Source organism: Phoenix dactylifera, unplaced genomic scaffold, assembly GCF_009389715.1.
Source record: "Phoenix dactylifera cultivar Barhee BC4 unplaced genomic scaffold, palm_55x_up_171113_PBpolish2nd_filt_p 000780F, whole genome shotgun sequence".
Classification (NCBI taxonomy): Eukaryota; Viridiplantae; Streptophyta; class Magnoliopsida; order Arecales; family Arecaceae; genus Phoenix; species Phoenix dactylifera.
The window spans coordinates 141,586-167,595 of NW_024068150.1; the positions used below are offsets into that span (position 1 = coordinate 141,586).

Here is a 26,010-nt window from a genome sequence, read left to right on the forward strand (position 1 = left end):
AAAATTACTTAGGATTATGGCTTATGTGGTTATCTATTGCTTTTAATATTCAAGTTTGGTTTGAAACCTGCAAAATTTTGCTATGCTTTACTGGATGTGAGTTTGTTTTTTTTAATCAACAGTAAGGGCCACTCTGTTCCATGTTTGAAAAACATAAAAGTGGTCTAGGTTTATTTAGAAGAAAAGAACTCTTTGGGCATCAGACCTCAAAGCAAGGATCTAATTTTCAAGATCCCTTCATCCACCAATCTATTGTCAATAACAGAAAGCAACACTCGTCTTTTTATTCATCCAAAATGATTAGATCAATCATATCTATTTTAACAACCTCATTGGTATCTCATTCTTTATTGGAGGATACTCGGTTGCACCGGCCTAGTTTCATCCCTTTGCATCTCCGGCCACTAAATAAATGGTTTCTGTAGCAAGGTTCGGATTGTATCTTTTATGTGAAAGGATTATTGATCTTTTTCCACGACAGGACTGTTGGATTGTGCCCTATAAATCTCTGAGCACTTCGAACTCTTTCATTCATCCACATATATAGATCTTGAGGTGATTATTATGCGATGCAATAGTAGATTCACACAAAAGAGAGTGAATCCTTCTTTCATGCGAAATATACACTCCCAACTCATCAATCATATATACCGCCGGATACCCATAATATATTTGTTTGTACACGCAGTAAGCCTTAGCCAAGCCATATTGTCTGGTAAAATTGTTAAACCCTCTCGGCATCGAATTCAGTGCGGACTTTGAGATCATATTAGGTAGAAGACTTTGATTTGGGATCAACATTCAACATCACAATTAGTTTAATTGGATATTTAAGGATTGTGAACCGGCCTTCAAAATAGTAATTAGTAAATGTATAAAAACACCCAATTCACATGAAAACAATTCCTTTGTTCCTCTTTTCCAAATCTTTACAATATTTTTCTTGGAGGAGAATGGAGAGAGAGAGATACCCTTTCCTGTTTTTTGACTCCCCTCGCCATATCAGTTGAGTTACTGCACATTTTTCAAAGAGTTCTGCAAGGCCTTGTAGTGGGCGGCGAAGAAGGCGTCGAGCTCGGGCGGGACGAAGAAGTCCTTGGTCGGAGGAGCGGGGCAGGGGCTAATCCTCTGTTTCCTCGGGGCGGGCGGGCACGCCATCTTCGCCGGGATCCGGCACTCCGCCGCCGTCGGCGTCCGGCATGCCTCCTCCTCCTCCGCCGCCGCCGCCGTCTCCCGCCGGCCCATCAAGAATTTAGCGAGACAAAATCGCCGGAATTAAAACAAGGAGGTAAATTTTTTGCGGGAGAATTCTAAGAACGAGAAGTACGAGGAAGAGAGGATGAAACACAGAGAGAGGCGTGGATGAGGAGTGGGTACGAGTTTGGAATTTATAACGGAGTTTTTCTGCCCCCGGAGGTTGACCGGAGAGAAAGAAAGGCATCAAATTCAGGTAGAATGATAAGGAGAATATTGTTGTGTCGGACGGCGCCGCGGGGTTCGCATGAAGGGAGAAATCGGTTATTCTGTTTTGCGTTTGGTGCGGGTCTCAACTACATGATTAAGGTTGTTCTCAAGGCTTATCAAGCTTGCTTGTTATACTCGATGGATGGGGAAAAAAAAAACTAATTTAATTGATAAAAGCAGGACTTTTTTTTTTTTTTTGAGACTTTATAGATTTTGGCCATTGGTTTGTTTTTGTTTCAAATTCATTTTTGATTCTCCCCGAATCATAGATGTTGAGTGAAAATTATTTTTTAACAAAGTAAACAAAGTATGGATACAATGTTTTATTCGATATGAGGAGGCGAGCATATATGAGTGTGGCAATTAAATTGGATAAGGTAGAATCCCGGCCAGGTTGGATACACAAGATAAATTAAAAATTTATCGACTCGGATTTGATTGATTCATTAAATAAATTAAAATTTTAAATTTAAATTTAATTATTTTATTAAATAGATAATTTAAATTGATTTATAATAGATTAAATTAAGTTAAATGGGTTGAATAGTTAGGCAAGGAATAAAAAGAAGTTAAAACGGTGAAACTAGGTTGCTTGTTATACTCGGTGGATGGGAAAAAAAAACTAATTTAATTGATAAAAGCAAGGCTTTTTTTTTTTTGAGACTTTATAGATTTTGGCCATTGGTTTGTTTTTGTTTCAAATTCATTTTTGATCCTCCCCGAATCATTGTGTGTATCAGATGTTGAGTGAAAATCATTTTTTAACAAAGTATGGATACAATGTTTTATTCGATATGAGGAGGCGAGGAGATATGAGTGTGGCAATTAAATTGGATAAGGTAGAATCCCGGCCAGGTTGGATACACAAGATAAATTAAAAATTTATCGACTCGGATTTGATTGATTCATTAAATAAATTAAAATTTTAAATTTAAATTTAATTATTTTATTAAATAGATAATTTAAATTGATTTATAATAGATTGAATTAAGTTAAATGGGTTGAATAGTTAGGCAAGGAATAAAAAGAAGTTAAAACGATGAAACTAGGTTGCTTGTTATACTCGGTGGATGGGAAAAAAAAACTAATTTAATTGATAAAAGCAAGACTTTTTTTTTGAGACTTTATAGATTTTGGCCATTGGTTTGTTTTTGTTTCAAATTCATTTTTGATCCTCCCCGAATCATTGTGTGTATTAGATGTTGAGTGAAAATTATTTTTTAACAAAGTATGGATACAATGTTTTATTCGATATGAGGAGGCGAGCAGATATGAGTGTGGCAATTAAATTGGATAAGGTAGAATACCGGCCAGATTGGATACACAAGATAAATTAAAAATTTATCGACTCGGATTTGATTGATTCATTAAATAAATTAATATTTTAAATTTAAATTTAATTATGTTATTAAATAGATAATTTAAATTGATTTATAATAGATTAAATTAAGTTAAATGGGTTGAATAGTTAGGCAAGGAATAAAAAGAAGTTAAAACGATGAAACTAGGTAAACTGACGCCACCATTGGTTGCACGGGCATGCATCTTAAGCTGTCCATTCTCAAACGAACGGATAGGATCATTTATTGCACCGTAGGATTTCCGTATAAGAACGATCTCTAGAGGGGATTAGGGATTCGACGGTTCGTTTGGACGCTCCGCTCCCGTAATTCCCCTCATTCCTCGTCGCCTCCTCGACGCTCCGACATCTCCGTCGCCGGCGTGAACGGAAGACGGCCGGCAGCGAGCCTCCAGCCACCAGCCATCCGAGGTAAGCGTCCCCACCTCGGATCCCTCTTTCTCTTCCTCTCTTCTCCTCTCTTTATCCCGTTCCTCTCTCTTCCTCGCCGAATCCCATTGGCTGGCCTGCGGGAGGCGTTAAGATCCCCTACTCTCTCTCTCTCTCTCTCTCTCTCTCTCTCTCTCTCTCTCTCTCTCTCTCTCTCTCTCTCGCTTTCGATCTCAATTTTTCGATCCTGCTACCATGATTGTTCTGGTGCGTAATTGCATGTTATTCCTCTCGCAATTATATTGGCTATTGCATCAATGGATTTTTCTTTCCTGCTAGCATGATTGGTCTGGGTGAGATGGGGTGTTATTCATTCTACAATATTTTTCTCTCAGTACAAGGAAGATCATTCTATGATGTTAGGGGCCTGTCGAGTTGCTTGGCTAACTTTATTTTAGATGCAAATGATGAATTACTAGTGATCCAAGCTTGTCCACAGAATTCAACTGCTGTATCAAGTTACATTCTTGTCTAAGTTGTTGGTGATCTATGCTTGTACAGGATTCAACTGTTAAGCCATACAAACTCGCTACTAATGGTAAAAAGGTGCAACATTATAGGGATCTGCTAGGTGTGAAGTGCATAGTCCCAGTAATTAAAATACAGCAGCTGCATTACATCAGGTATTATAAGTTCCATAGCTGTTCAAGAAACAAATAAAAGTCTATATATTTTTTTTAAAAAAAAGTGCTATAGTTATTTAGTATTTGTTCAACAGAAATGGGACAATTGGTGTAGATGATTGGGATCTTGTGCTGTTTATTTTGAATATTGTTATCATTTTTTGTGAACTTGAATAAAAGATGATGATACTGACACTAAAAGTCGTTATTTAAAGGATTAGAGAGTCCAAAAGTTGCTAGGAAGATGCTAATAAATGGTAATTTACATAAATTTACAACTCTAACTTATTTTTAGATATATATATATATATTTATTTATTACATCTTAATGTTGTCATAGGTTGACTTGGGTTGACCTGAATCTGTACCTGTGACCTAGACCCTTTTCCGGTTCAATGAATGGTCCAGAAAGCAAAGCAGACATGTTGGAGATTACTCAATAACTAATGGTAGATTACTCAGTAGGTATCATCTAGATATTACATCATTAAACCTACAATCACTTGATATCAGTATGTTGCACATAGACATAACGTGATATGGATTACCATTAGTACGAAGTCCACAAGGAAATAGGATTATAAAAATAAGTTTAGAGATAGCACATCAACATACAATGAATTAGTTCTATAACATCGTCCTCTAAGATTGTCAAAATCAATGACATGCTTTCACTCCCATCTATTTATTTTGAATGCTAGCTTGTTGATGCTTTTGCTATCTATCCATGGCCTATCATACGATGGACCAGTCTCAAACAATATTACTAATTAATTATGCCTCCTTAGCATTTCTTTAGCCAAGTTCATTTTTCAGCTTCTTCGATCCCTGCTTCCTCCTAACAGGATTGAATACAAATATAACTGTTAGGAGAAAAAGGAAATCAAGTGTCAAGAGTCGTTGCATTAATATGAATCAAATTTGAAATGCAGCAATCAATTAAGACACTAACTTCAAGTTAAAAATACGGTTCAAGAGCCCGAGTATTGCCATCTATAATCCAATTGACCCATATATATAAGTAGCGACACATCCATTCCATCTTTGTAATGGATGTGCATTTTTCCCGATACCCTGATTTTATAGGAGCAGTTATATGTGAGGGTCGATTGGATTTGAAGTGATAATCCTCAGGTTCTTGAATCGTAGTTTTGATGTGAAATCATTGTCTTTATTCATTGCTGCATTTCAAATTTGATTCAAATCACTGCAAGATTCTTGTGGTTCTTGACACTTGATTTCTGTTTTTTCCCCAATGGTTGTATCTGTCTTTGACTTTTTTAGGAGGGAATAGGGATCCAAGAACCTGAAAAATGAAATTTACTAAAAGAAACATTAAGAAGGGGGCATAATTATTTAGGTAAAATTGTTTGAGATTGGTTCAATCTATAATGTGCTATGGACAGGTAGTAAAAGCATCAACAAGCTAGCATACAAAATGAATAGATGGGCTTCAAGAGTGAAAGCATGTCATTGCTTTTGACAGGTTTAGGGGAAGATGATATAGGACTAATCCAGTATATGTTGATTTGCTATCTCTAGATTTATTTTTATGACTCTATTTTCTTGTGGACTTTGCACTAATGGTTATCAATATCACCTTATGTCTGTATGAACGTGCTGATATCAAGTGGTTGTAGGCTTTTAATGTTGTAGTATATGGATGATACCTATTTACTATTCTAGTGTTAGTTATTGATACAAATTGATTAAAAAAACTAAAATTTGTTGGAATCAGATCAAATGCAATATAATAATGCAAATACTTGCATATGACTTATCTAGGGTAGTTTGATATGGGCTAGTCCCAATTCATAGGTAAACCTAGGAGGAATTCATCTTTTTATAGGAAAAATCAAATGTAGTATGAATCAGTCCTTTTTATGTATATCCAAGTGCATTCATATGCAATTAATTGCATCAGTGTATTCAATTGGCAATTGAACTTTCAATATTATTTCAGCTTTTCGGAAGCTGCTCTGGTAGAATGAGATAATGAGGGTGTCTGGTGTTGGAGATGGATAAGGGGAGAATCTAGTTTATGTATATCTGTTTGAAAAGTGAGTAGATATCTGAACATGCTTTCCCTTTTTGTGCTATTGCCAACTAATTTTATCTAGTTCACTAATTTAGTTCACTAATTTTAGAATAATTCTGGGTTTGATATGAGCCATTGACATTTCCTTTCACTTATGCTACAATCATAATACTAGAAGTGGCTTAGGTCATGTCCAGGTCAACAAGAATTCTTTGGACATAAGTGATGATTCTGGGTCTACAATTTTGTCTAAGAGACTGGTGTATTGATTCTGTATCATGCCACCGTGTCATACCCATCGAGTCATGTGAGTCAAGTTTGGACTTACCATTCTGTTGAAAACACTAGTTTTTTTCTATAGGTTACAGGCCAACATATCGTTTTGTGTTAGTATGATCCAAAACTATGCAATTAAGGCCCAATTACAAGTAATCTATCATCGTCATGAGCATGCCATATTATGATTAGATTAATCTTGATGCCTGATAAATGGCAGAGAATTTGAACTCTGATCATGAATAGCTAAGAGTGGATCCTAGATTGGTGTAAACTTAGGTACGGGATTACAAAATGTTGAATTAAAAGGAAATAAAAGAAAGCAATATAGGAACTGTTCTTTCCCTAGTCCTCTATGCATTTCCCTTTTTTCACTTTAGTTCTCTCGCTCCATAGTGCCTAAAGAATCACATGAGGAAGCATTCTCCATTAAAGTGCCTTTCTACCCTTCCCCATCCCCTCACCTTTTTTTTCCACTGCCACACTGGCCCTTATCCAGCTTCAAACAATTATATTTTTCTCTCTGTAAAAATTTGATTAACCTTCTCATCTTAAGTCGCAAAGTATGTTTAATGAATGTTTTGTTTTGGTTCTATACAATTAATTTGATTCAATAGATGAGTGAATACTTCGAACATATCTTCTCCAAGAACTCATTTGTCATATAACATTGTGCTCCAGTTCTTTTTCTTCTGTGTTCTATTTCCGTTATACCAGTTTTTGTCAACTAGTATGATGGTTGAGGGACATACCAATGCAGCCTTGCGATAGAGCTTGAATTTTGTTTCTATTGCTTATATAGATTTATTATTTATTTTCCTAGAGGTGGCTATGGAGGTGAAACAAATCTATCATGAGAAGCAGAGGTTACAATTTTGTCTGTTGCATGCGCTAAATAACCTGCTTCAGGTATGTTTTTATACAAGTTTGACAAACCTATCCTCCTGTGTTTTCTCATAAATAATTTATTTCTAGAAAGCATTTCTCCTCACTTTTATATTATGCTTTATGGATATTGAAAAAGAGCAAATTCAGTATCTTTATGTGCTGTTTTATTTTTCTCAATTCTTCTTGAAAATTATTCTTTTTCCTTCTTAGATTGTTATCAATATTTGTAGAACAAAATGTACTCAAGAAGATGATCATGTATATGCTTTTGTGATATGTTTTTTAAGTTTTCTTTCACCAATTCAAACAAGTGAACTATCCCTAATGCAGGAAAGAAAGGCATGAAATGAAAAGAGAAGTACGAAGTACGAAGAGAGAACTTGCCTAAGTAGTGGAAAAAGAAACTGAAAAAAGAAATCAAATTATAATTGCTTTGAAAGATAACTAAAACCTGTATATGAGCTAAAACAGATTTGCTCTAAGTTGGTGAACACTGAATTTTGGATATGAGCTGAACTAATCATTCCTTATGCTGTTTTTTTGGACCATTTGTTAAGCATCATCTTGGTTAACTCATCTTTCTGTGTTTGATAAAAGTTTGACAGCTTTGTTGTGAATCAGGAAAAGGACTCATTCACTCGAGTTGAGTTGGATGCCATTGCTGATAAACTTGTGATTGAAGATCCTAACAGGGATTCATGGACTCCTCTATCGATAATTTTTAAGCCCCACCATAACGTGTTGACTGGAAACTATGATGTGAATGTACTCATCACAGCACTAGAGTCGAGAAGGAAAAGAGTAGTCTGGCATGATCATCGAAATGGAGCTTCTTCAGTCAACCTCTCTGGAGAAACTTTGATGGGAATCATGCTTAACATTCCTGTCAGGAAGTTTGGTGGACTTTGGAGGGGTAGGCATTGGGTTGCATTGCGAAGCATTGGTGGTGTTTGGTATAACCTTGACAGTGATCTTTCTTCACCCCAGCCATTTCAGCGCGAGGAAGAAGTAAAACAGTTCTTGGATAACGTAATCAGTCAGGGTGGAGAATTGTTGCTTGTGTTGAATGACAGAGTCTGAGGAATACTTTAGCAATCACAGTTGTTGAAATCAAACCCATGATCAGTTACATCTTTGAAATCATGGCATTATTTCAGAAGAGAATGAAAAGAGGCATTCTGAAAAGCTTGGTCTGTTTGTTGTGTTTCATCCCTATTTTGTGCCTGCTGCTTTTAATTAATTTGGGCCTTCCTGAGGTGTCTATGGACAATAGCATCAAGAGGTCTTGCAAGACTTTGTTACCTTGGAAGAGTTCAGAGGAGGTGAAACTAGGAGAGCTTGGGGAGATGATGGTTGCAATGCTGCCCAGTGATCTTCCCTTCACCATTTTTGTCCCATCAGAAGAAGCGTTTGAACATGTTCTAAAGCTGAGAGCCAGCGATAGCTTAACTGAACAGAAGATGAATGATACATATGCCACTGTCTCTCGCGTAATGGGTTTTTCTGCAGTTCCTCAGCATCTACCTTCTGGAGCAGTACCTTTGCACAAAGAAATATCTTTTGATTCTATATCTGGATTCAGATTATATGCTTGGAAGGATGTTAAAGGAACTCTGGTTGTTAATGGGGTCAGATCAGAATGTGTTGATGTCCGAAAAGCTGAGATTATTGTGCATATCATGAGTGGGGTGATTATGGATGTGGAGTTTGAGCAGTCATTTTCTCCTGATTACGATGACTGACAAATGATCCAATCCGACCACCTGACTGTCAGTATGGCTTTCACTTAGGTGGAGTCAACTTATAATACATATCTGGCGTACTTCAGAATATGTTAAACTTTGTAAAATGGGTCCTGTACTGGTAAATGCATCCGTCCCGGTGTTAGCTTTTCTGCTAATAAGCATGATTCAATCATCACTTTAATTTCTCTTGCGGCAGTGGAGTGTAAATCTGAAAAAATTACAACCTTTTGACCTGAAAGTTGTTTATGACCATCTGATCAGTGGAATTGCTATAACAGCAGAGGGTTCTATCATATGGAGAGGCTAGTGATCTGATTTTTTGCAGTGCTACATCAATTTGTGGAAAGATCCGGCGTAACTATTAATAATTCCCTTATTGTGGAGTGATGGTTTTGTGGTTTGACATCCAAGCTTGTGTTTTTTCTTTTGTTCTATAATGCTTTTTTGGCAGATGTAAAATTTTGCTTTAGTAAGATGACTTCAAAACTGGTATCAATATTTTCAGCTAAGCACATACCGAAAGTATAATTTGTTGTTCATGTCATGGTTCTAATTTTGGCTAGAAACTAAGTTTTCTACTCTTTTTTAGATAAGTTGATATACATGAGCATCTAATGTGGTAGAATTAGTTGATGTCTGAGGACAGAGCTAGGAAAATGTGTTGGACATGGTTCCAAATCTGTATCATCATCTGCTACACAGTCGGCTGCGCCTTTCCGAATGATAGTGAATTGGTTCTATGAACCCTAAAATCACAACCCTAAAATCACAAGCGAGCACCCGCAAAATCTATGCATTGATGACCATGTGTTATTCTCAAGCTCAACCAGTCATGCTTGCACCAACCACAAGCAGTGGTATTAAGGTAAAGAATTTCTTCCAATTATAATTGTAAATTGTCAAAAATGAATTGAATAACCCTCATTGTTATGAAAATCTTGAAGACACTGCCAATGATGTTTTAGAGATGTTAGTTACATAGGTGGAGGGGAGAAGTTAACTCTCATTGGAACATGAGTGTGGTATGGCATCACCATGGTGACAAAAACGCAATTGAGCAATTATAAGAGCACCAAATACCTGATTTCCCGTTTCGCAAAAGTATTTGATGAAATTCCAATACCTGTTCTTATATCCAGAAACATAGCTGCCAAGAGAAAACAAGAACAGTCTAGTTACTGAAAAGTGGAACTTAATAAAAAAAAAATTGAGAACTAGTAACATAGTAAGGAAATAAGCAGGTTAAAATAATTGTAATTACATGTCTTCATACACATATATATACCATCTTTGCTATTATCGAGAATATGGTAACAATACATAAAGATGTGATCAGGTTTGCAGATAAAAGATGTGATGACTAAAGTGTGGGAACATGACAAATTCTTGGCCAAGTCTGCTTTGGCAAGAGACATGCTTATGCGATACCTCAAAAAGCAATTTGGTACATAGACAAAGCTCATGCAATCGGGGATCGATATCATTTTACTGCAACTTTATAATCGCATAAACTGAAAAAAGATCAGTTGGGCATCAAACAGTCTATCTTGAAATCTAAAAAGTCATCTGCAAAGTATCTGCTCATTGATACAAATTGAAACAATCCAGGCTAATTGACACCTAAAAGACTCTTGGGTAACCTGCTGGAATGTAATAAAAACTTTTCAAGCAAAAGAATCGCAGCCACATCATAGGAAGAAGTATAATTGTTACTGTAATAGCTGACTGTTTTTTCTCAGGAAATTGGTGCTGCCAACTAAACTTAATCTTGCAATTAGTTTTTATGTCTAACCTATCATAATGACATGAGTGTTCTAGGTGCTAATTGGTTCTTACAAGATGTTGACATAGAAGATTGCAAGCAGCTGCCAAAAGTCATTTTCCTCTTCTGAGGCCAGCTATGTGTATAAGTAGCTGTCAAGTTTATGGCCAATTAATTCTGTGCTTAATCTTGTGAGAACTAGGGAGTCTTCCTACAATCAAGAGGAGGAGACACTTATTTTTTCTTGTTTATTTTTCTGGATTTATTGCTGAGAGAAAAATGAAGCACCAGAGCTCGGTCAATTCGACAAGAAGTTCACAAGAGGGTAAATTCCTAAAATAAAGTCGCTTTGAAGGTCCCAATTAGATCAATGAGTCCCTAAACTTTCATGCAGAAATAATTTGATCCCATGGCCTGCTCCACAATAATCTCGCCGTCCTACATAGTTATAGAAAACACAAAATAGGTGATTCCAACACATGGTGGATATTTTGATCATCCAACACCCACACATGCTTTGAAATGCATGAGATGTCCAACCAAGTAGAGGTAATATGTAATTGCAATACACTTATGCCTAGAGTTGGGCACTGGGCCGGGCCGCCCACGGCCCGGCACGGCCCGGCACGAAGCGGGCCGTGCCGGGCACGGCCCGATAGCTACAGTGCCGGGCCGTGCCTGGCACGGCCCATTTAAGGGGGCCGTGCTGGGTCACAGGTTACTGGCCCGCGGGCCGAGCCCGGCACGGCCCGCTCTAGGCCCGCGGGCCAAGCACGGCACGACCCATAAGGGCCTGGGCCGGGCTGGCTTGCGGGCCTGGCACGGTCCGGGCCTGGGCCCGGCCCGGCCCGATAAAAATTAATGCTTCATAAATTTTTTTAATAAATTAATAAATATTGAAAACTAAGGATTTATGAATATAAAGCCACCTTAATGGTGGGGGGTTTGGCATAGACCCCTACCAGTTTATTAATTTAAATCAAAATGGTACATGAAGGGAGGTTTGGACCTTGGTCTGACCTCCAGAATATAATAAGAAAGGGCCGAGGTTTGGACCTTGGTCTGACCTCCAGAATACAATAAAAATGTACAATTATAAAAAATTAAGAAATCTTACTAATCATCAGTGAATCAGTATTCACTCTTCAGTCTTCAGTAGTGTTCATATCATCATCATCAGAGGATGTTGTATTATGTCCACCTTTATCTTGAAGTCTTGCCTCAGCATCCAACCAATCTTTGAAGCAGAGAAGCATCTCCACCGTTTCGCCCGTCATCCTACTTCTCTTTTCGTCAAGAACACGCCGACCTGCACTAAAAGCGGATTCCGATGCTACCGTGGACATCGGCACAGCTAAAATATCGCGTGCAATTGCAGACATAACAGGATATTGATTTCTAACACTCTTCCACCAAGATAATACATCTAGATTCTCTATTTGATTTTCATCATATGCAGACTGAAGATCATTTCGTAAATAAAATTCTAGTTCACTACTTAAAGATGAAGAAGATGAAGATAAACTTGAAGCATGTGTGTGTCTTCTCTGTGCAATGAATGAAAAAATAGATGACGAACGAGAACTACTAGAAGAAGGAATAGAGGTTTGTATTTGTGTTCTAGATCCACGAATTTTTTCATCATATATAGCATAAATATCATAAAGAAGTTGTTTTACCTCATTTTTAGCAGGTTCAGGATCTTTAATCATATTTTCACAGTATGCATCAAGTAAAATTAGCACGCCATTTAATTTAACTCTAGGATCAAATACAACAGCTAAGTTATGCATAGGACATATCTTGTCCCAATACTCATTCCATTTAGATTCCATTAGGTCAATAATAGGCATTAAAACATCATCATATCTATGTTCTGAAAATTTTTGACTAATTATATATGCTTGTTGTAAAAATGAACATGAAGTTGGATAATAAATACTAGAAAGAACATTGGTAGCATTATAAAAACTAAGCAAAAAATCTTCCAAAATTTTTCCTTTATTCCAATCAGTTTCAGTCAATGTAAAGCCTAATCCACGATCATTAATATATGCACTTAATAAGTTTCTATATGGGTATGCATCATGTATCATGCTATATGTTGAGTTCCAACGAGTAATTACATCAAGTTTAAATTTTTTAAAACGTTTACCATGATTTATACATAGTTTCTTAAATTCTTGAAGTCTTGATCTTGAAGCATGAATAAAAGAAACTGCATTTCTAATTTTACCAATCACATCTTGAATCATATCCATGCCAGCTTGAACAGAAAGATTTAAGATATGACATGCACATCTAATATGCAATAAATTTCCATCTAACATAGGATGCAATGAGTCTTTTAATAATGCAACAGCAGAATTATTATTAGATGCATTATCAAAAGTAATAGACATAATTTTATCATTAATATTATATGAACATGCAGTTTGATAAATGATATTTGAAATTTGTTGCCCAGAATGTGGAAAATCAAAAGCACGAAAAGCAAGAATATGTTTATTTAATTGCCAATCATTATCAATATAATGAGCAGTAATGGCAATAAAACAATTACTACCTACAGATGCTGACCAAATATCAGAAGTTAATGAAATTTTTACATTTAAAGTAGAAAGTGTTTCAATTAAACTTTGTTTCATTGCTAAAAAGTTAGTCATAGCTACTCTTCTAAATGTACGCCTACTAGTTCTTTTGTAAGCAGGTTGTAGGTTTAATTGAACATATTCTTCAAAATTAAAAGATTCACATAAACTAAAAGGTAATTCATCCTTAACTATCCATTTTACAAGTGCTTTTCTTTGATTTTCATGATTATATGCAAAATTACCTACAAGTAATCCCCCTTGTATATTAAGGGTACTTTGAGTTTGAACATGAGAATCATGCATCCTATGACTCTCTTGATGTCTTTTTAAAAGCCCTGTTCCCCCACTACTACTACAACTATAAAGTTTGGCACATTTTTTACATTTAGCTTTCCAGACTCCATCAACCATAACTCTATCAAATTCATTCCATACAGCACTAGTCCTCTTACGAGAAGAGGTTTGATCTTCACTTGGTTCACTAGTTCTAGAGGAACTAGGAACATGGGGTTGGGGATTAGTTTCTTCTCCCTCAGAAACAGGAGGAATGCCAAACTGACTTTCCTCAAAAGATGACATATCTAAATTGATGAATTCAAAAAATAAAAACTAACCACAAGGAGGATTGGAGGAATTGAGTAGAGGGTCGGAGGGCAGAGGCAGAGCCGCAGAGCCGAGATTCTGAGCTTCCTCTTGTGCTCTCAACAGGAGTGACCTTCTCTTCTCAACAGGAACCTCCTCTTGTGTAGCACTTGAACACTTGCTAAATGCAACTAAAAATTAAATTGCTAGAAGAGCACTTTAGAAGAGAGAAATAATAGTAGTAGAGAAGGAGAGAATAGTTGGTTTGGTGTGGTGAGAATGAGGGAAGAAAGGGCTATTTATAGAAGCCCAATTTTTTTTCCCAAAATACCCCTCAATTCAGCCGTTATTGGACTGTTGGGAGGGGTAAAAAGGTCATTTTTTCAAAATAGCCGTTGGAAACGGCTATTTTCCTCCCCCCTCTCCAGACGGGCCGTGCCAGGCACGGCCCGTTTGCGCCCGTGGCGGGCCGTGCCCGGCCCGGCCCGTGGCGTGCCGTGCCCGGCCCGGCCCGCCAATAGACGGGCCTGGGGCCGGGCCGAGCTTCCTTTTGCGCCCGAGACGGGCCGGGCCAGGCACGGCCCGTTTAGACCTTGGGCCCGGTGGGCCTGGGCCGGGCCGGCCCGGCACGGCCCGATGCCCAACTCTACTTATGCCTTGAAAGCATGACAGATGGTGTGTAGGAGGTCTCAGACATGATAGCCCCATGGAAGTCCACTAGGAAGTAGGACCTTAGTGGATTGGCCCAAGAGATGGAAGGAAATACCAATCAAAGGATCATCTGGGCCTCAAACTGCTTGGAATGAATTTGCCCACTCTGGAGATGAAAGGCATTTCTTCTTCAATCATTCTTTCTAACATCTATTCTCTTTTTTTGTTCTAAGGTAAATCTCCGAGCTCCTTCAAGAACAGCATTGCGGTCGCAATGGGGTAGTGGCTCATCAAATCTTTTTGTTTCAGCAAACAGTTTATTTTCCAGTAAAAGTACTCAAGCAAGCTTTCTGATGTATAGCCTGACTAACCAATAACCATGTAATCAATAAATATAAATAGAGTAAGTAACTGAATGGATTTGCCCATTGTGGAAATGAAAGGCATTTCTTCTTCAATTATTCTTCCTAACATTTATTCTTTTTTTTAATTCTAAAGTAAGTCCCCGAGCTCCTCCAAGAACAGCATTGCGGTCGCAATGGGGTAGTGGCTCATCCAACCTTTTTGTTTTGGCAAGTAGTTTGTTTTCCAGTAAAGTACTCAAGCAAGCTTTCTGATGTATAGCCCGACTAACCCATACCCATGTAATCAATAAACACAGATAGAGTAAGTAACTGAATGGATTTGGCCATTATAGAGATGAAAGGCATTTTTTCTTCAACCATTCTTCCTAACATTTGTTCTCTTTTTTAGTTCTAAGGTAAGTCTCGAACTCCTTCAAAACAGCATTGCGGTTGCAATGGGGTAGTGGCTTATCAAACCTTTTGTTTTGGCAAGCAGTTTGTTTTCCGGTAAAGTGTTCAAGCAAGCTTTCTGATGTATAGCCCGACTACTGATAACCATGTAATCAATAAACATGGATAAAATAAATCACTGAATGGATTTGCCTATTGTGGAGATGAAAGGCATTTCTTCTTCAATCATTCTTCCTAACATCTATTCTCTTTTTTTTTCTAAAGTAGGTCCCCAAACTCCTTTAAGAACAGCATTGCGATCGCAATGGGGTAGTGGTGTTGAAAAAAAAAAAAAAACTTAAATGCGCACGCGGCCAAAATCTCGGGCCGCGTGCGCGTTTGAGAAAAAGGTAACGCCCAGCGGGCGTTACGCATTTGAAAACGGACGCGTTTGAAAACGCGTCCGCAAAAGACCAAATTGCCCCTGTAAAAATCCCTATTTAAACCCCTTAATTTCATTTCTTTGGGAGCACGAAAAATTTGAGAAAAATAGTGGAAAAATTCTGAAAAAATTCTTCTCCCTCTTAGCCACTTCCAAATTTTGTTTTTACATTTTTATTAAGTTTGTTTAGTTCTTTTCATTCCGTTCTTTGCTGGATCTGCAAGTCCGATCGGGTTCGCTTTGACTTCTTCCGAGACGTGCCGAAGAAGAAGTTGTAGGGTCGTCGTATCTCCGAGAAGGATTGCCGGGTGACCCGTACGTGGGGGCAAATACTTCTTTGGGACAGCGTCTACGCGCTTCGACCTGCCTTCAATCAGGCTACTTTCTTCTACTTTTGTTTTTAATTTAATATTAGTAGATTTGTAGGATTTGAAATTCTATAATATAAATTTATTAAATGCATAGATTTATTTTGTGCTAGAATAGATTTATTTTGCATTGAAATAGAATTATTTGGATGCCGAATAATATGCATGTATATTATTCCCTTTAAGATTTTCCTTTAATTGAATTAATAGATTTATTGTTTACTTATATGATATATTGCTAACAATCCAAAGAAGTAATTGTTTTTATTTTTTGTTAGTAATATATAATTCATTAAATTCTTTATTACAATTGTGGCATATTAGATTTTAATTACAATAATTGTCTTTGCTAGCACATCATTAATAATAAATTATTCTAAAGAGGTAATAATTTGGTTAACCTCCAAGAGGTTTATTATATCTCCATTTGGACTCCTCAAGGAGTAATTTTCAGATCCTATTCAAACGAGAAATTCGGAAATTAGTTGATACATAAAATAAATCTATTAAATTGACTTATTAGATCTCAATCAATTAGTCTAATAAAGAAATAAATCTTTTAATTCATTGAATTGACATCTTAATTACAATAATTGATTTGCTACAAAATTAGTAATTAATTATTCTAATAAGTAAATAAATCAATTCTAATATATATAATTCATTGAATTGATAAATTAGATTTTAATTACAATAATTGTTTGCTAGAATTAAATTTAGTAATCAATTGTTACTAATTCGGAAAGGTCAAACGAAAAATTCAAAAAAAAAAAATTAGTTAATCCATTTAAATTTGCATTTAGGTTATTTTAAATATTGAATTTGTGTGATTTCTAGTAATTATATCCACTAACTAATAGTGTCTAAGAAAAGCTTGTCAAAAAGGCATACGTGCCTAAGAAAGGCTGGTACTTAAGTGAGCCTAGTGCTCCACCACCGATCTGGAGCTGATATGGCTATTAGTTTTTTGGATATATCAATTAGACATCCAAAGTTCAATATAAATATTAGTGCAATCTTTTGATATAGATTTTTTGCCTTCAATCAGGTTTCTCTCTCTATTCTGTAACCCTGATCCTATAGCCTCAAACACTAGTGACCACCTTAGTGCCAAACCTGAAAAATTTGATGGCCATAACTTTAGGAGGTGGCAGAACCAAATGCGGTTCTGGCTCACCACATTAGGGTTAATCTCAGCCATAGGTGAAAGTACTACCGAAGTTGATAATGGGTCCAACCCAACTACCTCTTCCAACACTGAACATTCTGCCTCCACTGGCACACCCTCTAGGACACCTGATGAGATAGATTATCATTGTATCCATAGAATCCTAGGTGCTCTTTCTGAGAGGCTATATGATATCTATTACACAGCCAAGAGTGCCAAAAAACTCTGGGACACCCTAGATAGCAAATATGGTCTTGATGATGCTGGGGTAAAGAGGTTCAAGGCCTTCGATTTCAATAAGTTTAGGATGGTGGACTCAAAGCCTATGAATGACCAAATTCATGAATTTGAAATCCTGATCCACCAGCTTAGGACTAATGGAACCAATTTGGATGAATCATTCCAAGTAGCCTGTCTGATAGATAAACTATGTACTTCCTGGTCTGATTTTGCCAAGACCCTGAGCCATACCCAAGGGGTTCTCACCCTAACCCAAGTCTTAAACTCTATTAGGATTGAAGAGCAGCATAGGCTCAGAAATAATACCTCTACTGGACCCAAAAATAATGCATATAATGTAGAGGCTCCTCCTAAGAAAAATCAGAACCGACCCTTCCGTAAGAATTTCAAGAAGAAACCCTACAACCCTAGAAACTCTAACCACCACTACAATGGGAAGCCTATTCAATCCCAGGAGCAGAAGAAGAAGAAAGAGGAAGGTGGTGCTCGTTTTTGTTATGTGTGTGGTCGGACCAACCATTTGTCTCCCCAGTGCTTCTATAAGAAAACTGCACCTCTTCAATCTAAGAAGAAGGGTCCACACACATCCAGTGCTCAAGTCAACATGGTGACTTCCGGCGCTGGCTCCTCTGAGACAGCTTTCAGGTCTGTTTCCTTCACTCCTGAAGTTAACATGACTTTACAAGCACTTGATTGGTGGATTGATACCGGAGCTGGTATTCATATTTGTTCGGATCGCTCCTGGTTTTCTTCTTACCAGATCTCAAGTGGAGGAGCTGTGATCATGGCAAACAACTCGAAGGCACGTGTGTTAGGAGTAGGACGTGTGGACTTAAAGCTTACATCTGGAAAAGTCCTGTCCCTGCACGGCGTCCAAAATGTTCCAATTGTTAGGAGAAATCTCATTAGTGGTTCCTTGCTTGTCCAGCAAGGCTTTCGTCTTGTTTTTGAGTCCAATAAGGTTATAATTTCTCATGGTGTAATGTTTATTGGAAAAGGATTCCTTAGTGAAGGATTGTTCAAGTTGAATGTAATAGCTCCTTTAATAAATGAAAATCCTTTGATTATGAATATAGAACCCCCTTCTATTTGGCATGGTAGATTAGGTCATGTAAATTATAATTCAATTAAGCAACTTATGAACCTAAATCTAATACCAAAAAGTGATCTTAAGAACCATGAGAAATGTCAAATTTGTGTAGAAGCTAAACTCCCTAGAAAGCCTTTTAAATTCGTTAATAGGGATTCAGATCTATTAGAGTTGATCCATAGTGATGTTTGTGACTCTGGTAGAACTTCTAGAGGAGGTAACAAATATTTTGTGACCTTCATAGATGATCTATCCAAATTCTGTTATATCTATCTAATTAAAACCAAGGATGAGGTGCTCAGCAAATTTAAAATATTTAAGATCGAAGCTGAGAACCAACAAGAAAAGAAAATTAAAATTCTTAGATCAGATCGGGGAGGTGAATATACATCCAATGATATAACTCAATTTTGTGAAGATCATGGAATCATTCATGAAGTGACTGCACCCTATTCTCCCCAATCAAATGGAGTAGCAGAAAGGAAGAATAGGACTTTAATGGATATGGTGAACTCCATGCTTATAAGCTCAGGAGTGCCAGAAAATTTGTGGGGGGAAGCTCTTGTTTCAGCCTGTTATATCCTTAATAGGATTCCCTCTAAAAATAATGATCTAACCCCATATGAAGTTTGGAAACATAGAAAACCTAATCTTAGCTATTTAAATGTGTGGGGGTGTTTGGCAAAAGTAAAAATACCTGATTTTAAGAGAAAGAAAATAGGGCCTAAAACAGTGGATGCCATATTCATAGGTTATGCAGCCAATAGTAATGCCAATAGATTTCTGGTGATAAGTTCAGAAGTAAATAATATTAGTAACAACACTATCATAGAAGCCAGAGATACAACATATTTTGAAGACACCTTTCCACTTAAGACTAGAGTAGATAGCGGTATAGCTAGTAGCTCTAGTAGAATAAGGACAAGAGAAATAGAAGTAGAAGCAGGACCTAGGAGGAGTAAAAGATCCAGGGTAGAGAAAACATTTGGAGATGATTTTTATACCTTCCTAATAGAAGACTCTCCAACTATCTTTGAGGACGCAATGAAATCTTTGGATTCATCTTTTTGGAGAGAAGCTGTGGACAATGAGATGCAATCAATTATCCAAAACCATACTTGGGAATTGACTAATCTTCCTCCTGGTTGTAAAACAATAGGATGCAAATGGATCTTTAAGAAGAAACTTAGGCCTGATGGCTCTGTAGATAAATTTAAGGCTAGATTAGTTGCCAAGAGTTTTACTCAGAGACCTGGTGTAGATTTCTTTGATGTTTATGCACCTGTAGCTAGGATTACTACTATTAGGGTCCTTATAGCATTAGCCTCCATTCATAAATTAGTGATTCATCAGATGGATGTTAAGACAGCTTTTCTAAATGGAGACTTAAATGAAGAAATTTATATGGACCAACCAGAGGGATTTAAAACCCCAGGCCAAGAAAATAAAGTTTGCAGACTAGTCAGATCTCTTTATGGTCTTAAACAAGCACCCAAGCGATGGCACTTAAAATTTGATGAAACCATACTGACATTTGGATTTGAAATCAATAGTACAGATGAATGTGTATACCACAAGAGAGTTGGACACAAATTTGTGATCTTGTGCCTCTATGTAGATGATATACTGATCTTTGGGACAGATCTTCAGATAATTGATGAAGTAAAACAATTTTTAAGTCATAAGTTTGATATGAAAGACTTGGGACAAGCTGACTTAATTTTAAATACCAAAATAATTAGAAGTGCAAATAGTATTGAGTTATCCCAAAGTCATTATGTTGATAAGATACTCAATAAATTTAATTATTCCGATTGTCAGCCTGTCTCTACTCCATTTGATCCCTCTACTCATCTTAAGAAGAACTTAGGAACTCCTGTCCTTCAAAGCCTATATGCTCAAATCATAGGCTCACTAGGATTCCTAACTAACTACACTAGGCCAGACATAGCATATGCTGTAAATAGACTTAGTAAATATACTGTTAATCCAAATAGAGATCATTGGACAGCATTAGAAAGGATCCTTAGGTATCTTAAGGGTACCAAGTCCTATAGTTTGCACTTTAGTGGGTTTCCTGCTGTTCTAGAAGGTTATAGTGATGCCAACTGGATCAGCGATACCTTAGATGTTAAATCCACCACAGGATATGTCTTTTTCCTAGGAGGTGCTGCTGTATCTTGGAAATCCACCAAACAAACCTTGATATCTAGGAGTACCATGGAGTCTGAACTGATAGCTTTAGACACTACTAGCACTGAGGCTGAGTGGCTCAGAGATCTACTAATAGACCTTCCTGTAGATGAGTCACCTTTACCACCTGTCTCCTTACATTGTGATTGTAAATCTGCAATGGATAAATGCAACCAAGAAAATGCCAATGTAAAAATGAACAGGCACTTAAAAGTACGTCATAAATCATTGAGATATAAATTGAAAAATAATGTTATTGCCTTAAATTTTGTTAAATCAGAAAATAACTTGGCTGATCAGCTTACTAAAGGCTTGTCTAGAATAGTAGTTCTAGAGTCGTCGAGGGGGATGGGGCTTAGCCCATAAAGATAGATCACCACGGTGGGAACCCAACCTTAAAAGGTTCAATGGGTAGCAACAAACCGGAGTGTGACTAAGAGGAGCACTATTTCATATTTTCCTCATCCCTATGGCGCTAGTGCTCATAAAAGCAAGCGGTAGGATGAGTTCGTTTGTATAATTCTTAATGAGTCCGAGACCCAAGTGGCTGGAGCTTCCTTATTAGGACTCACCTATATGTGCAGTCGTGAGGCCGCGATTATGGGAAATGGGCGATTCCCTAAAAAGCACATGATAGATATCTGCGCATGGCCATAACAGCGCAACCCGCTTAGAACCCAGATCGGGCTATATTATGTGTGCTGTTGATTTAATCTGAGCCATGGACCGAGGTTCAAGGTTAAGACCACCTTGGCTCCACAGATGTAATCAATTGTCACTAAGTGAAGGTTCAAACCAAAAGGTACCTACACCTATTACATAATATAAGATATCCAGCATTTTATTTTGATTTTAAAATTATTTAAGTTTTTTGTGGGGGATTGTTGAAAAAAAAAAACTTAAATGCGCACGCGGCCAAAATCTCGGGCCACGTGCGCGTTTGAGAAAAAGGTAACGCCCAGCGGGCGTTACGCATTTGAAAACGGACGCATTTGAAAACGTGTCCGCAAAAGACCAAATTGCCCCTGTAAAAACCCCTATTTAAATCCCTTGATTTCATCTCTTTGGGAGCACGAAAAATTTGAGAAAAATAGTGAAAAAATTCTGAAAAAATTCTTCTCCCTCTTAGCCACTTCCAAATTTTGTTTTTACATTTTTATTAAGTTTGTTTAGTTCTTTTCATTCCGTTCTTTGCTGGATCTGCAGGTCCGATCGGGTTCGCTTTGACTTCTTCCGAGACGTGCCGAAGAAGAAGTTGTAGGGTCGTCGTATCTCCGAGAAGGATTGCCGGGTGACCCGTACGTGGGGGCAAATACTTCTTTGGAACAGCGTCTACGCGCTTCGACCTGCCTTCAATCAGGCTACTTTCTTCTATTTTTGTTTTTAATTTAATATTAGTAGATTTGTAGGATTTGAAATTCTATAATATAAATTTATTAAATGCATAGATTTATTTTGTGCTAGAATAAATTTATTTTGCAGAAATAGAATTATTTGGATGCCGAATAATATCATGTATATTATTCCCTTTAAGATTTTCCTTTAATTGAATTAATAGATTTATTGTTTATTTATATGATATATTGCTAACAAGTGGCTCATCAAACCTTTTTATTTTGGCAAGCATTTTGTTTTTCAGTAAGTACTCAAGCAAGCTTTCTAATGTATAGCCCAACTAACCGATAATCATGTAATTAATAAACACGGATAGAGTAAGTTACTGAATGGATTTGCCCATTGTGGAGATGAAAGGTATTTCTTCTTCAATCTCCTAACATCTATTTTCGTTTTTTGTTCTAAAGTAAGTCCCCAAGCTCCTTCAAGAATAGCATTTTTGTTTCAGCAAACAATTTGTTTTCCAGTAAAGTACTTAAGCAAACTTTCTGATGTATAGCTCGACTAATCAATAATCATGTAATCAATAAACACGGATAGAGTAAGTAATTGTAGTTGAGACTGCTGCGGATTTAGATGATCATGTTCAGGGACCATCTTTTCACATTTTTATGGATAGTTAATGGATCTAACTAGGAAAATGAAATCGATCGGGCTTTCATCTTGAAATAGGATGGATGGGCTTTGTAGCAATGGGAAGTCTATGCAATATATATTTTCTCATTTCAAATATCCATACCTTGGTAATGAGATTCTAATTCCAATGAGCAATATCCATCGCTTGTAGAGGTCGGATAGAAAATAGCAACATCATGGATAGAGTCATAGCTGCATTAGAGGTAGGGTCACTTGTTACCCTATTGCATGATCAAATAATTCAACGCAATCAGATATTCCTGCATTAGAGGTAGGGCCATTTGAGTGAGGTTTTGGGTTGTTACAAATGATGTCAGAGCAGATTCAGCTCATAACCTATGTAGACTAGGGAATACTGTAACACGGATCCATTGGGGCCGACCATGGGCTAATCATGGTGCTTGTGATTAGATTTGAATGGATTTGAACCCTTACCCTGACGAGGACGTTGGGGCTTAAATGGGAGGAGTATGTGACGACTTATGTAGGCGTGTGTTTAATCACATTAGTTATTCGTTTGGTAGATCTTTGGTACTTACATATAATCAAGAAACCGAAATAATACTAATTCGGCTAGTTTTTTTTGTTGACATTCTGGGTTATACTTGTCAGTTCCCTTGCCCTTACACCAAGAAATTAACCCTTCCCGTTAAACTAAGAAATTAATCGGAGAACGAGCTGTGGGCCTATCCACCTCTTAAAGTACAAAAAAGAAAGAAAGAAATAGAAAAAGAAATATCAGCGCATTCCAGTCTTTTGATCTATGGTGATACACGTTTTGCCGGTCCTTATTCAGATGCCATCGGATGATCTGATGCATTCCATCTTTGTACACAAATCAGTGAGCACTTTATATTTAGAAGTACGGCAAATTCGCATATGGAAACCATTGGTCTAGCCATGGGCTACGCAACTGAGTAGATAAAGGATCCTGCATCCAATCCAAGCTATACTTTGGAACTTGAAGATCTGGGAGATTCACTATTTGTCGAACGGATGCGGATGTGAGTTCTACCTCCTTCTGGGTCTCTTCTTTTATCACCTTTAGATCTCCATTGTCCAAAGCCACTGATGCACTTTGATAATTTTCCTGATCATCTGACGACGCATTATCCACCATGAACATGCAGGCTTGTGATTCTCTCAGGCCTTCTTCCATGGCTGCTCTCTGCTCCAACTCCTTTAATGATGTAGCTTTCCTATAGATTTTGCACAATACTATATCCTCCTGCACAATTGTGGCGCATAACCAGATCAGTTCTATCACTATATCGCATTGATAGCTTCTTCAATTGCTACAGAGACTTGTTTAAACAATGCATTCAATTTGACATTTCTTTGCATGGCTTCCTTGTAGATGTATACCATATAGACCTGCGACAACAATTTCGGAGACTTCTCAAGACAAATACAAAGGAGAAGAGCTTGACTCTTGTGAGTAAAGCTTCGTTTCCTTCTTAAAAGCTTTTGAAGGATGACATGCTCCCAGTCCTATTGACTTCCAAGTACACCAACCTACGTCCTAAGACGCTAGGAAATTTCAGGCAGGCAGTTAGGCATGCCTTGTTCGGTTGTTTGGTAAAATGTTTCGGCTTTTTTAATGCTTTGAATCCAGCTCATGTTGACCTGCTCGTCAACCCCAACGAGGGGTTGACATCATGAGTCATTTTTTTCTCGAAAGAAAGATTCATGTTCTACATAGGATCCAAAACATGACATACTCCATGATGTAAATACATAGAAGACATACATACATACATACATACATACATGCATGCATGCATTGAGTACCTTGGGAGGAACAGCGGTGTTGGAAGCAGGAGCGTCGGGGAGGCGATATTCGTTCATAACCCAGTCGGTCTTGGTTCCACGGGGAGCCCGCCCCTCGTAGAAGACCAGCGTCTTCTTCAGCCCGATGAGCCGCCTCGGTTCGGCCGTGCTCCGGATCGGCCGGTCCGACCCGGTCGCCTTCCAGAACCCCCGCTCCGTCGTCCGGTTCGGCCTCCCCCCGTTCCCGCTCTTCCTGTCCCTCGGCACAAAGAAATACCACTCCCTCTCCCCTATCTTCGCCAACCCTGCCACCCATATCATTTCCCACCCATACTTAGATAAATATATAACATATATGAACATATCATTAAATCCTTGTTTAAATAGGATGATGGCAAGAGTATGCATGCATACCAGGGAGTTCCCAGGGGTCGTGGCGGTAGAGATTGAGGGTGCCGATGATGTCAAAGTTGAGCTTCTTCCCGAGGGCCACCCGCTTGAGGTAGAAGTCGAGGAGCTCCTCCTCGGTCGGATGGAACCGGAATCCCGGGAGCGCCGGCTCTGAACCGCTTCTCTCCATTCCTCCACTTTTGTTCTTACTACTTCTTGGAATCCAATAAATATCACGCAAAGTTTAGGCTTCTTTCTACTTATCTTTCTCTTCTGAATCTCTTACGGAGAGGTTTAAGAGTTACATATAAGAAGAGAGCCTGGCCGCGGCAAGGAGGAGGGGAGAATGGTTGGTGGGGCCATGTATATGGACGAACGCGTTTTGGGGAAAAAAAAAAAAAACTAGTATGGACTCTCATGAGTCATCGGACTCTTGACCCCACAAGATAAAGGAGAGAGGTACGTGATGGGAGGAAGGAGCTGTGGAGTTTTCCTCACCTTGTATTATTATTATTTTTTTCTTGTTGAGCCCGAGGAACTGACTCCTTCAAACCATGGAGAGTGCCAAAAGGAATGGGGTCTAGTCTGGTTCATTAAATTGGATTATTTGCGAGTAAGGATATGGCTGAAGATTTGGGGCCATTGTTTACTCGATCTGTTTGCTAGAGGGAAATTATGGATGATGTGGCCTGTTGCTTTAAAACCAGCACTTATGGAATGTTGGGATATAATTAATTGAGAGCAAGTATATTATTCTATTTTGTTTTTGATACATAGCAAGTATATTAATATTCTTGACCAATCTTATTTGTGGATTTTTGAAGTGATTGTGGCTTCCTGGAAGTGGACTCAGTCAGCCAAATCACTCCCAAGAACTGGTCCTCTAAAGATTTTGGAGTTTTCCTTTGACAGTGAATTGCATTGTTTGCTCCTTTGTCAGAGGAAGAAAAGCAGGAAACTACCAACAAGGACAAGAGGGAAAAGTTTAAGAGCCAAACTCCAAATGGATGTAATATGAGATGTTACTAAAGAAGACTGCGTTAAGAGATAACAAAACATGATTTATGACACACTAACAGGACATAATTCAGATCATGTACAGATAATTTGGGCTTTGTATCATGTGATGGTACAATAAGTTCTCTATGATCAAATATTGCAAGGGAAAGAAG

At 37.8% G+C, this 26,010-nt stretch overlaps 3 protein-coding genes across 8 annotated transcripts; 2 read left to right on the plus strand and 1 right to left on the minus strand.

Annotated features, from left to right (window-relative positions):
- Positions 1 to 3,106: 3,106 nt before the first annotated feature.
- On the plus strand, positions 3,107 to 8,245 carry LOC103724223 (josephin-like protein). Of its 5 annotated transcripts, XM_008815414.2 has the most exons (5): positions 3,107 to 3,235; positions 3,755 to 3,876; positions 5,840 to 5,936; positions 7,014 to 7,099; positions 7,700 to 8,245. In XM_008815414.2, exons 3-5 carry the CDS (start codon positions 5,918 to 5,920, stop codon positions 8,156 to 8,158), a joined length of 564 nt encoding a protein of 187 aa, XP_008813636.1. In that variant the 5' UTR covers positions 3,107 to 3,235; positions 3,755 to 3,876; positions 5,840 to 5,917; the 3' UTR covers positions 8,159 to 8,245. The 5 variants fall into 5 exon arrangements, 3 of the variants coding, with proteins under 3 accessions (XP_008813636.1, XP_026656217.1, XP_008813640.1); XR_606790.3 differs by lacking the exon at positions 5,840 to 5,936 and having other exon boundaries at positions 7,684 to 7,868; XM_026800416.1 differs by lacking the exon at positions 5,840 to 5,936.
- On the plus strand, positions 8,161 to 9,362 carry LOC103724222. The gene has a single exon (XM_008815413.4). The coding sequence runs from the start codon at positions 8,197 to 8,199 to the stop codon at positions 8,818 to 8,820; it is 624 nt and encodes a 207-aa protein (XP_008813635.2). The 5' UTR covers positions 8,161 to 8,196; the 3' UTR covers positions 8,821 to 9,362.
- A 13,858-nt stretch (positions 9,363 to 23,220) lies between these two features.
- On the minus strand, positions 23,221 to 25,156 carry LOC103724221 (NAC domain-containing protein 22-like). 2 transcript variants are annotated; one of them, XM_008815412.4, is made up of 3 exons: positions 24,863 to 25,144; positions 24,470 to 24,753; positions 23,221 to 23,906 (listed from the first exon to the last, which is right to left on the minus strand). In XM_008815412.4, exons 1-3 carry the CDS (start codon positions 25,026 to 25,028, stop codon positions 23,535 to 23,537), a joined length of 822 nt encoding a protein of 273 aa, XP_008813634.1. In that variant the 5' UTR covers positions 25,029 to 25,144; the 3' UTR covers positions 23,221 to 23,534. The 2 variants fall into 2 exon arrangements, with proteins under 2 accessions (XP_008813634.1, XP_026656218.1); XM_026800417.2 differs by having other exon boundaries at positions 23,817 to 24,052; positions 24,863 to 25,156.
- Between the last annotated feature and the right edge of the window lie 854 nt (positions 25,157 to 26,010).

Coding starts and splice junctions, on each gene's coding strand:
- LOC103724223 (XM_008815414.2), top strand. Junction 7,100..7,699: donor CGCTAAATAACCTGCTTCAG/GTATGTTTTTAT, acceptor GTTGTGAATCAG/GAAAAGGACTCATTCACTCG.
- LOC103724222 (XM_008815413.4), top strand. CDS start 8,197: ATGATCAGTTACATCTTTGAAATCATGGCATTATTTCAGAAGAGAATG.
- LOC103724221 (XM_008815412.4), bottom strand. CDS start 25,028: ATGGAGAGAAGCGGTTCAGAGCCGGCGCTCCCGGGATTCCGGTTCCAT. Junction 24,754..24,862: donor CGACCCCTGGGAACTCCCTG/GTATGCATGCAT, acceptor TATGGGTGGCAG/GGTTGGCGAAGATAGGGGAG. Junction 23,907..24,469: donor ACACCGCTGTTCCTCCCAAG/GTACTCAATGCA, acceptor ACAATTGTGCAG/GAGGATATAGTATTGTGCAA.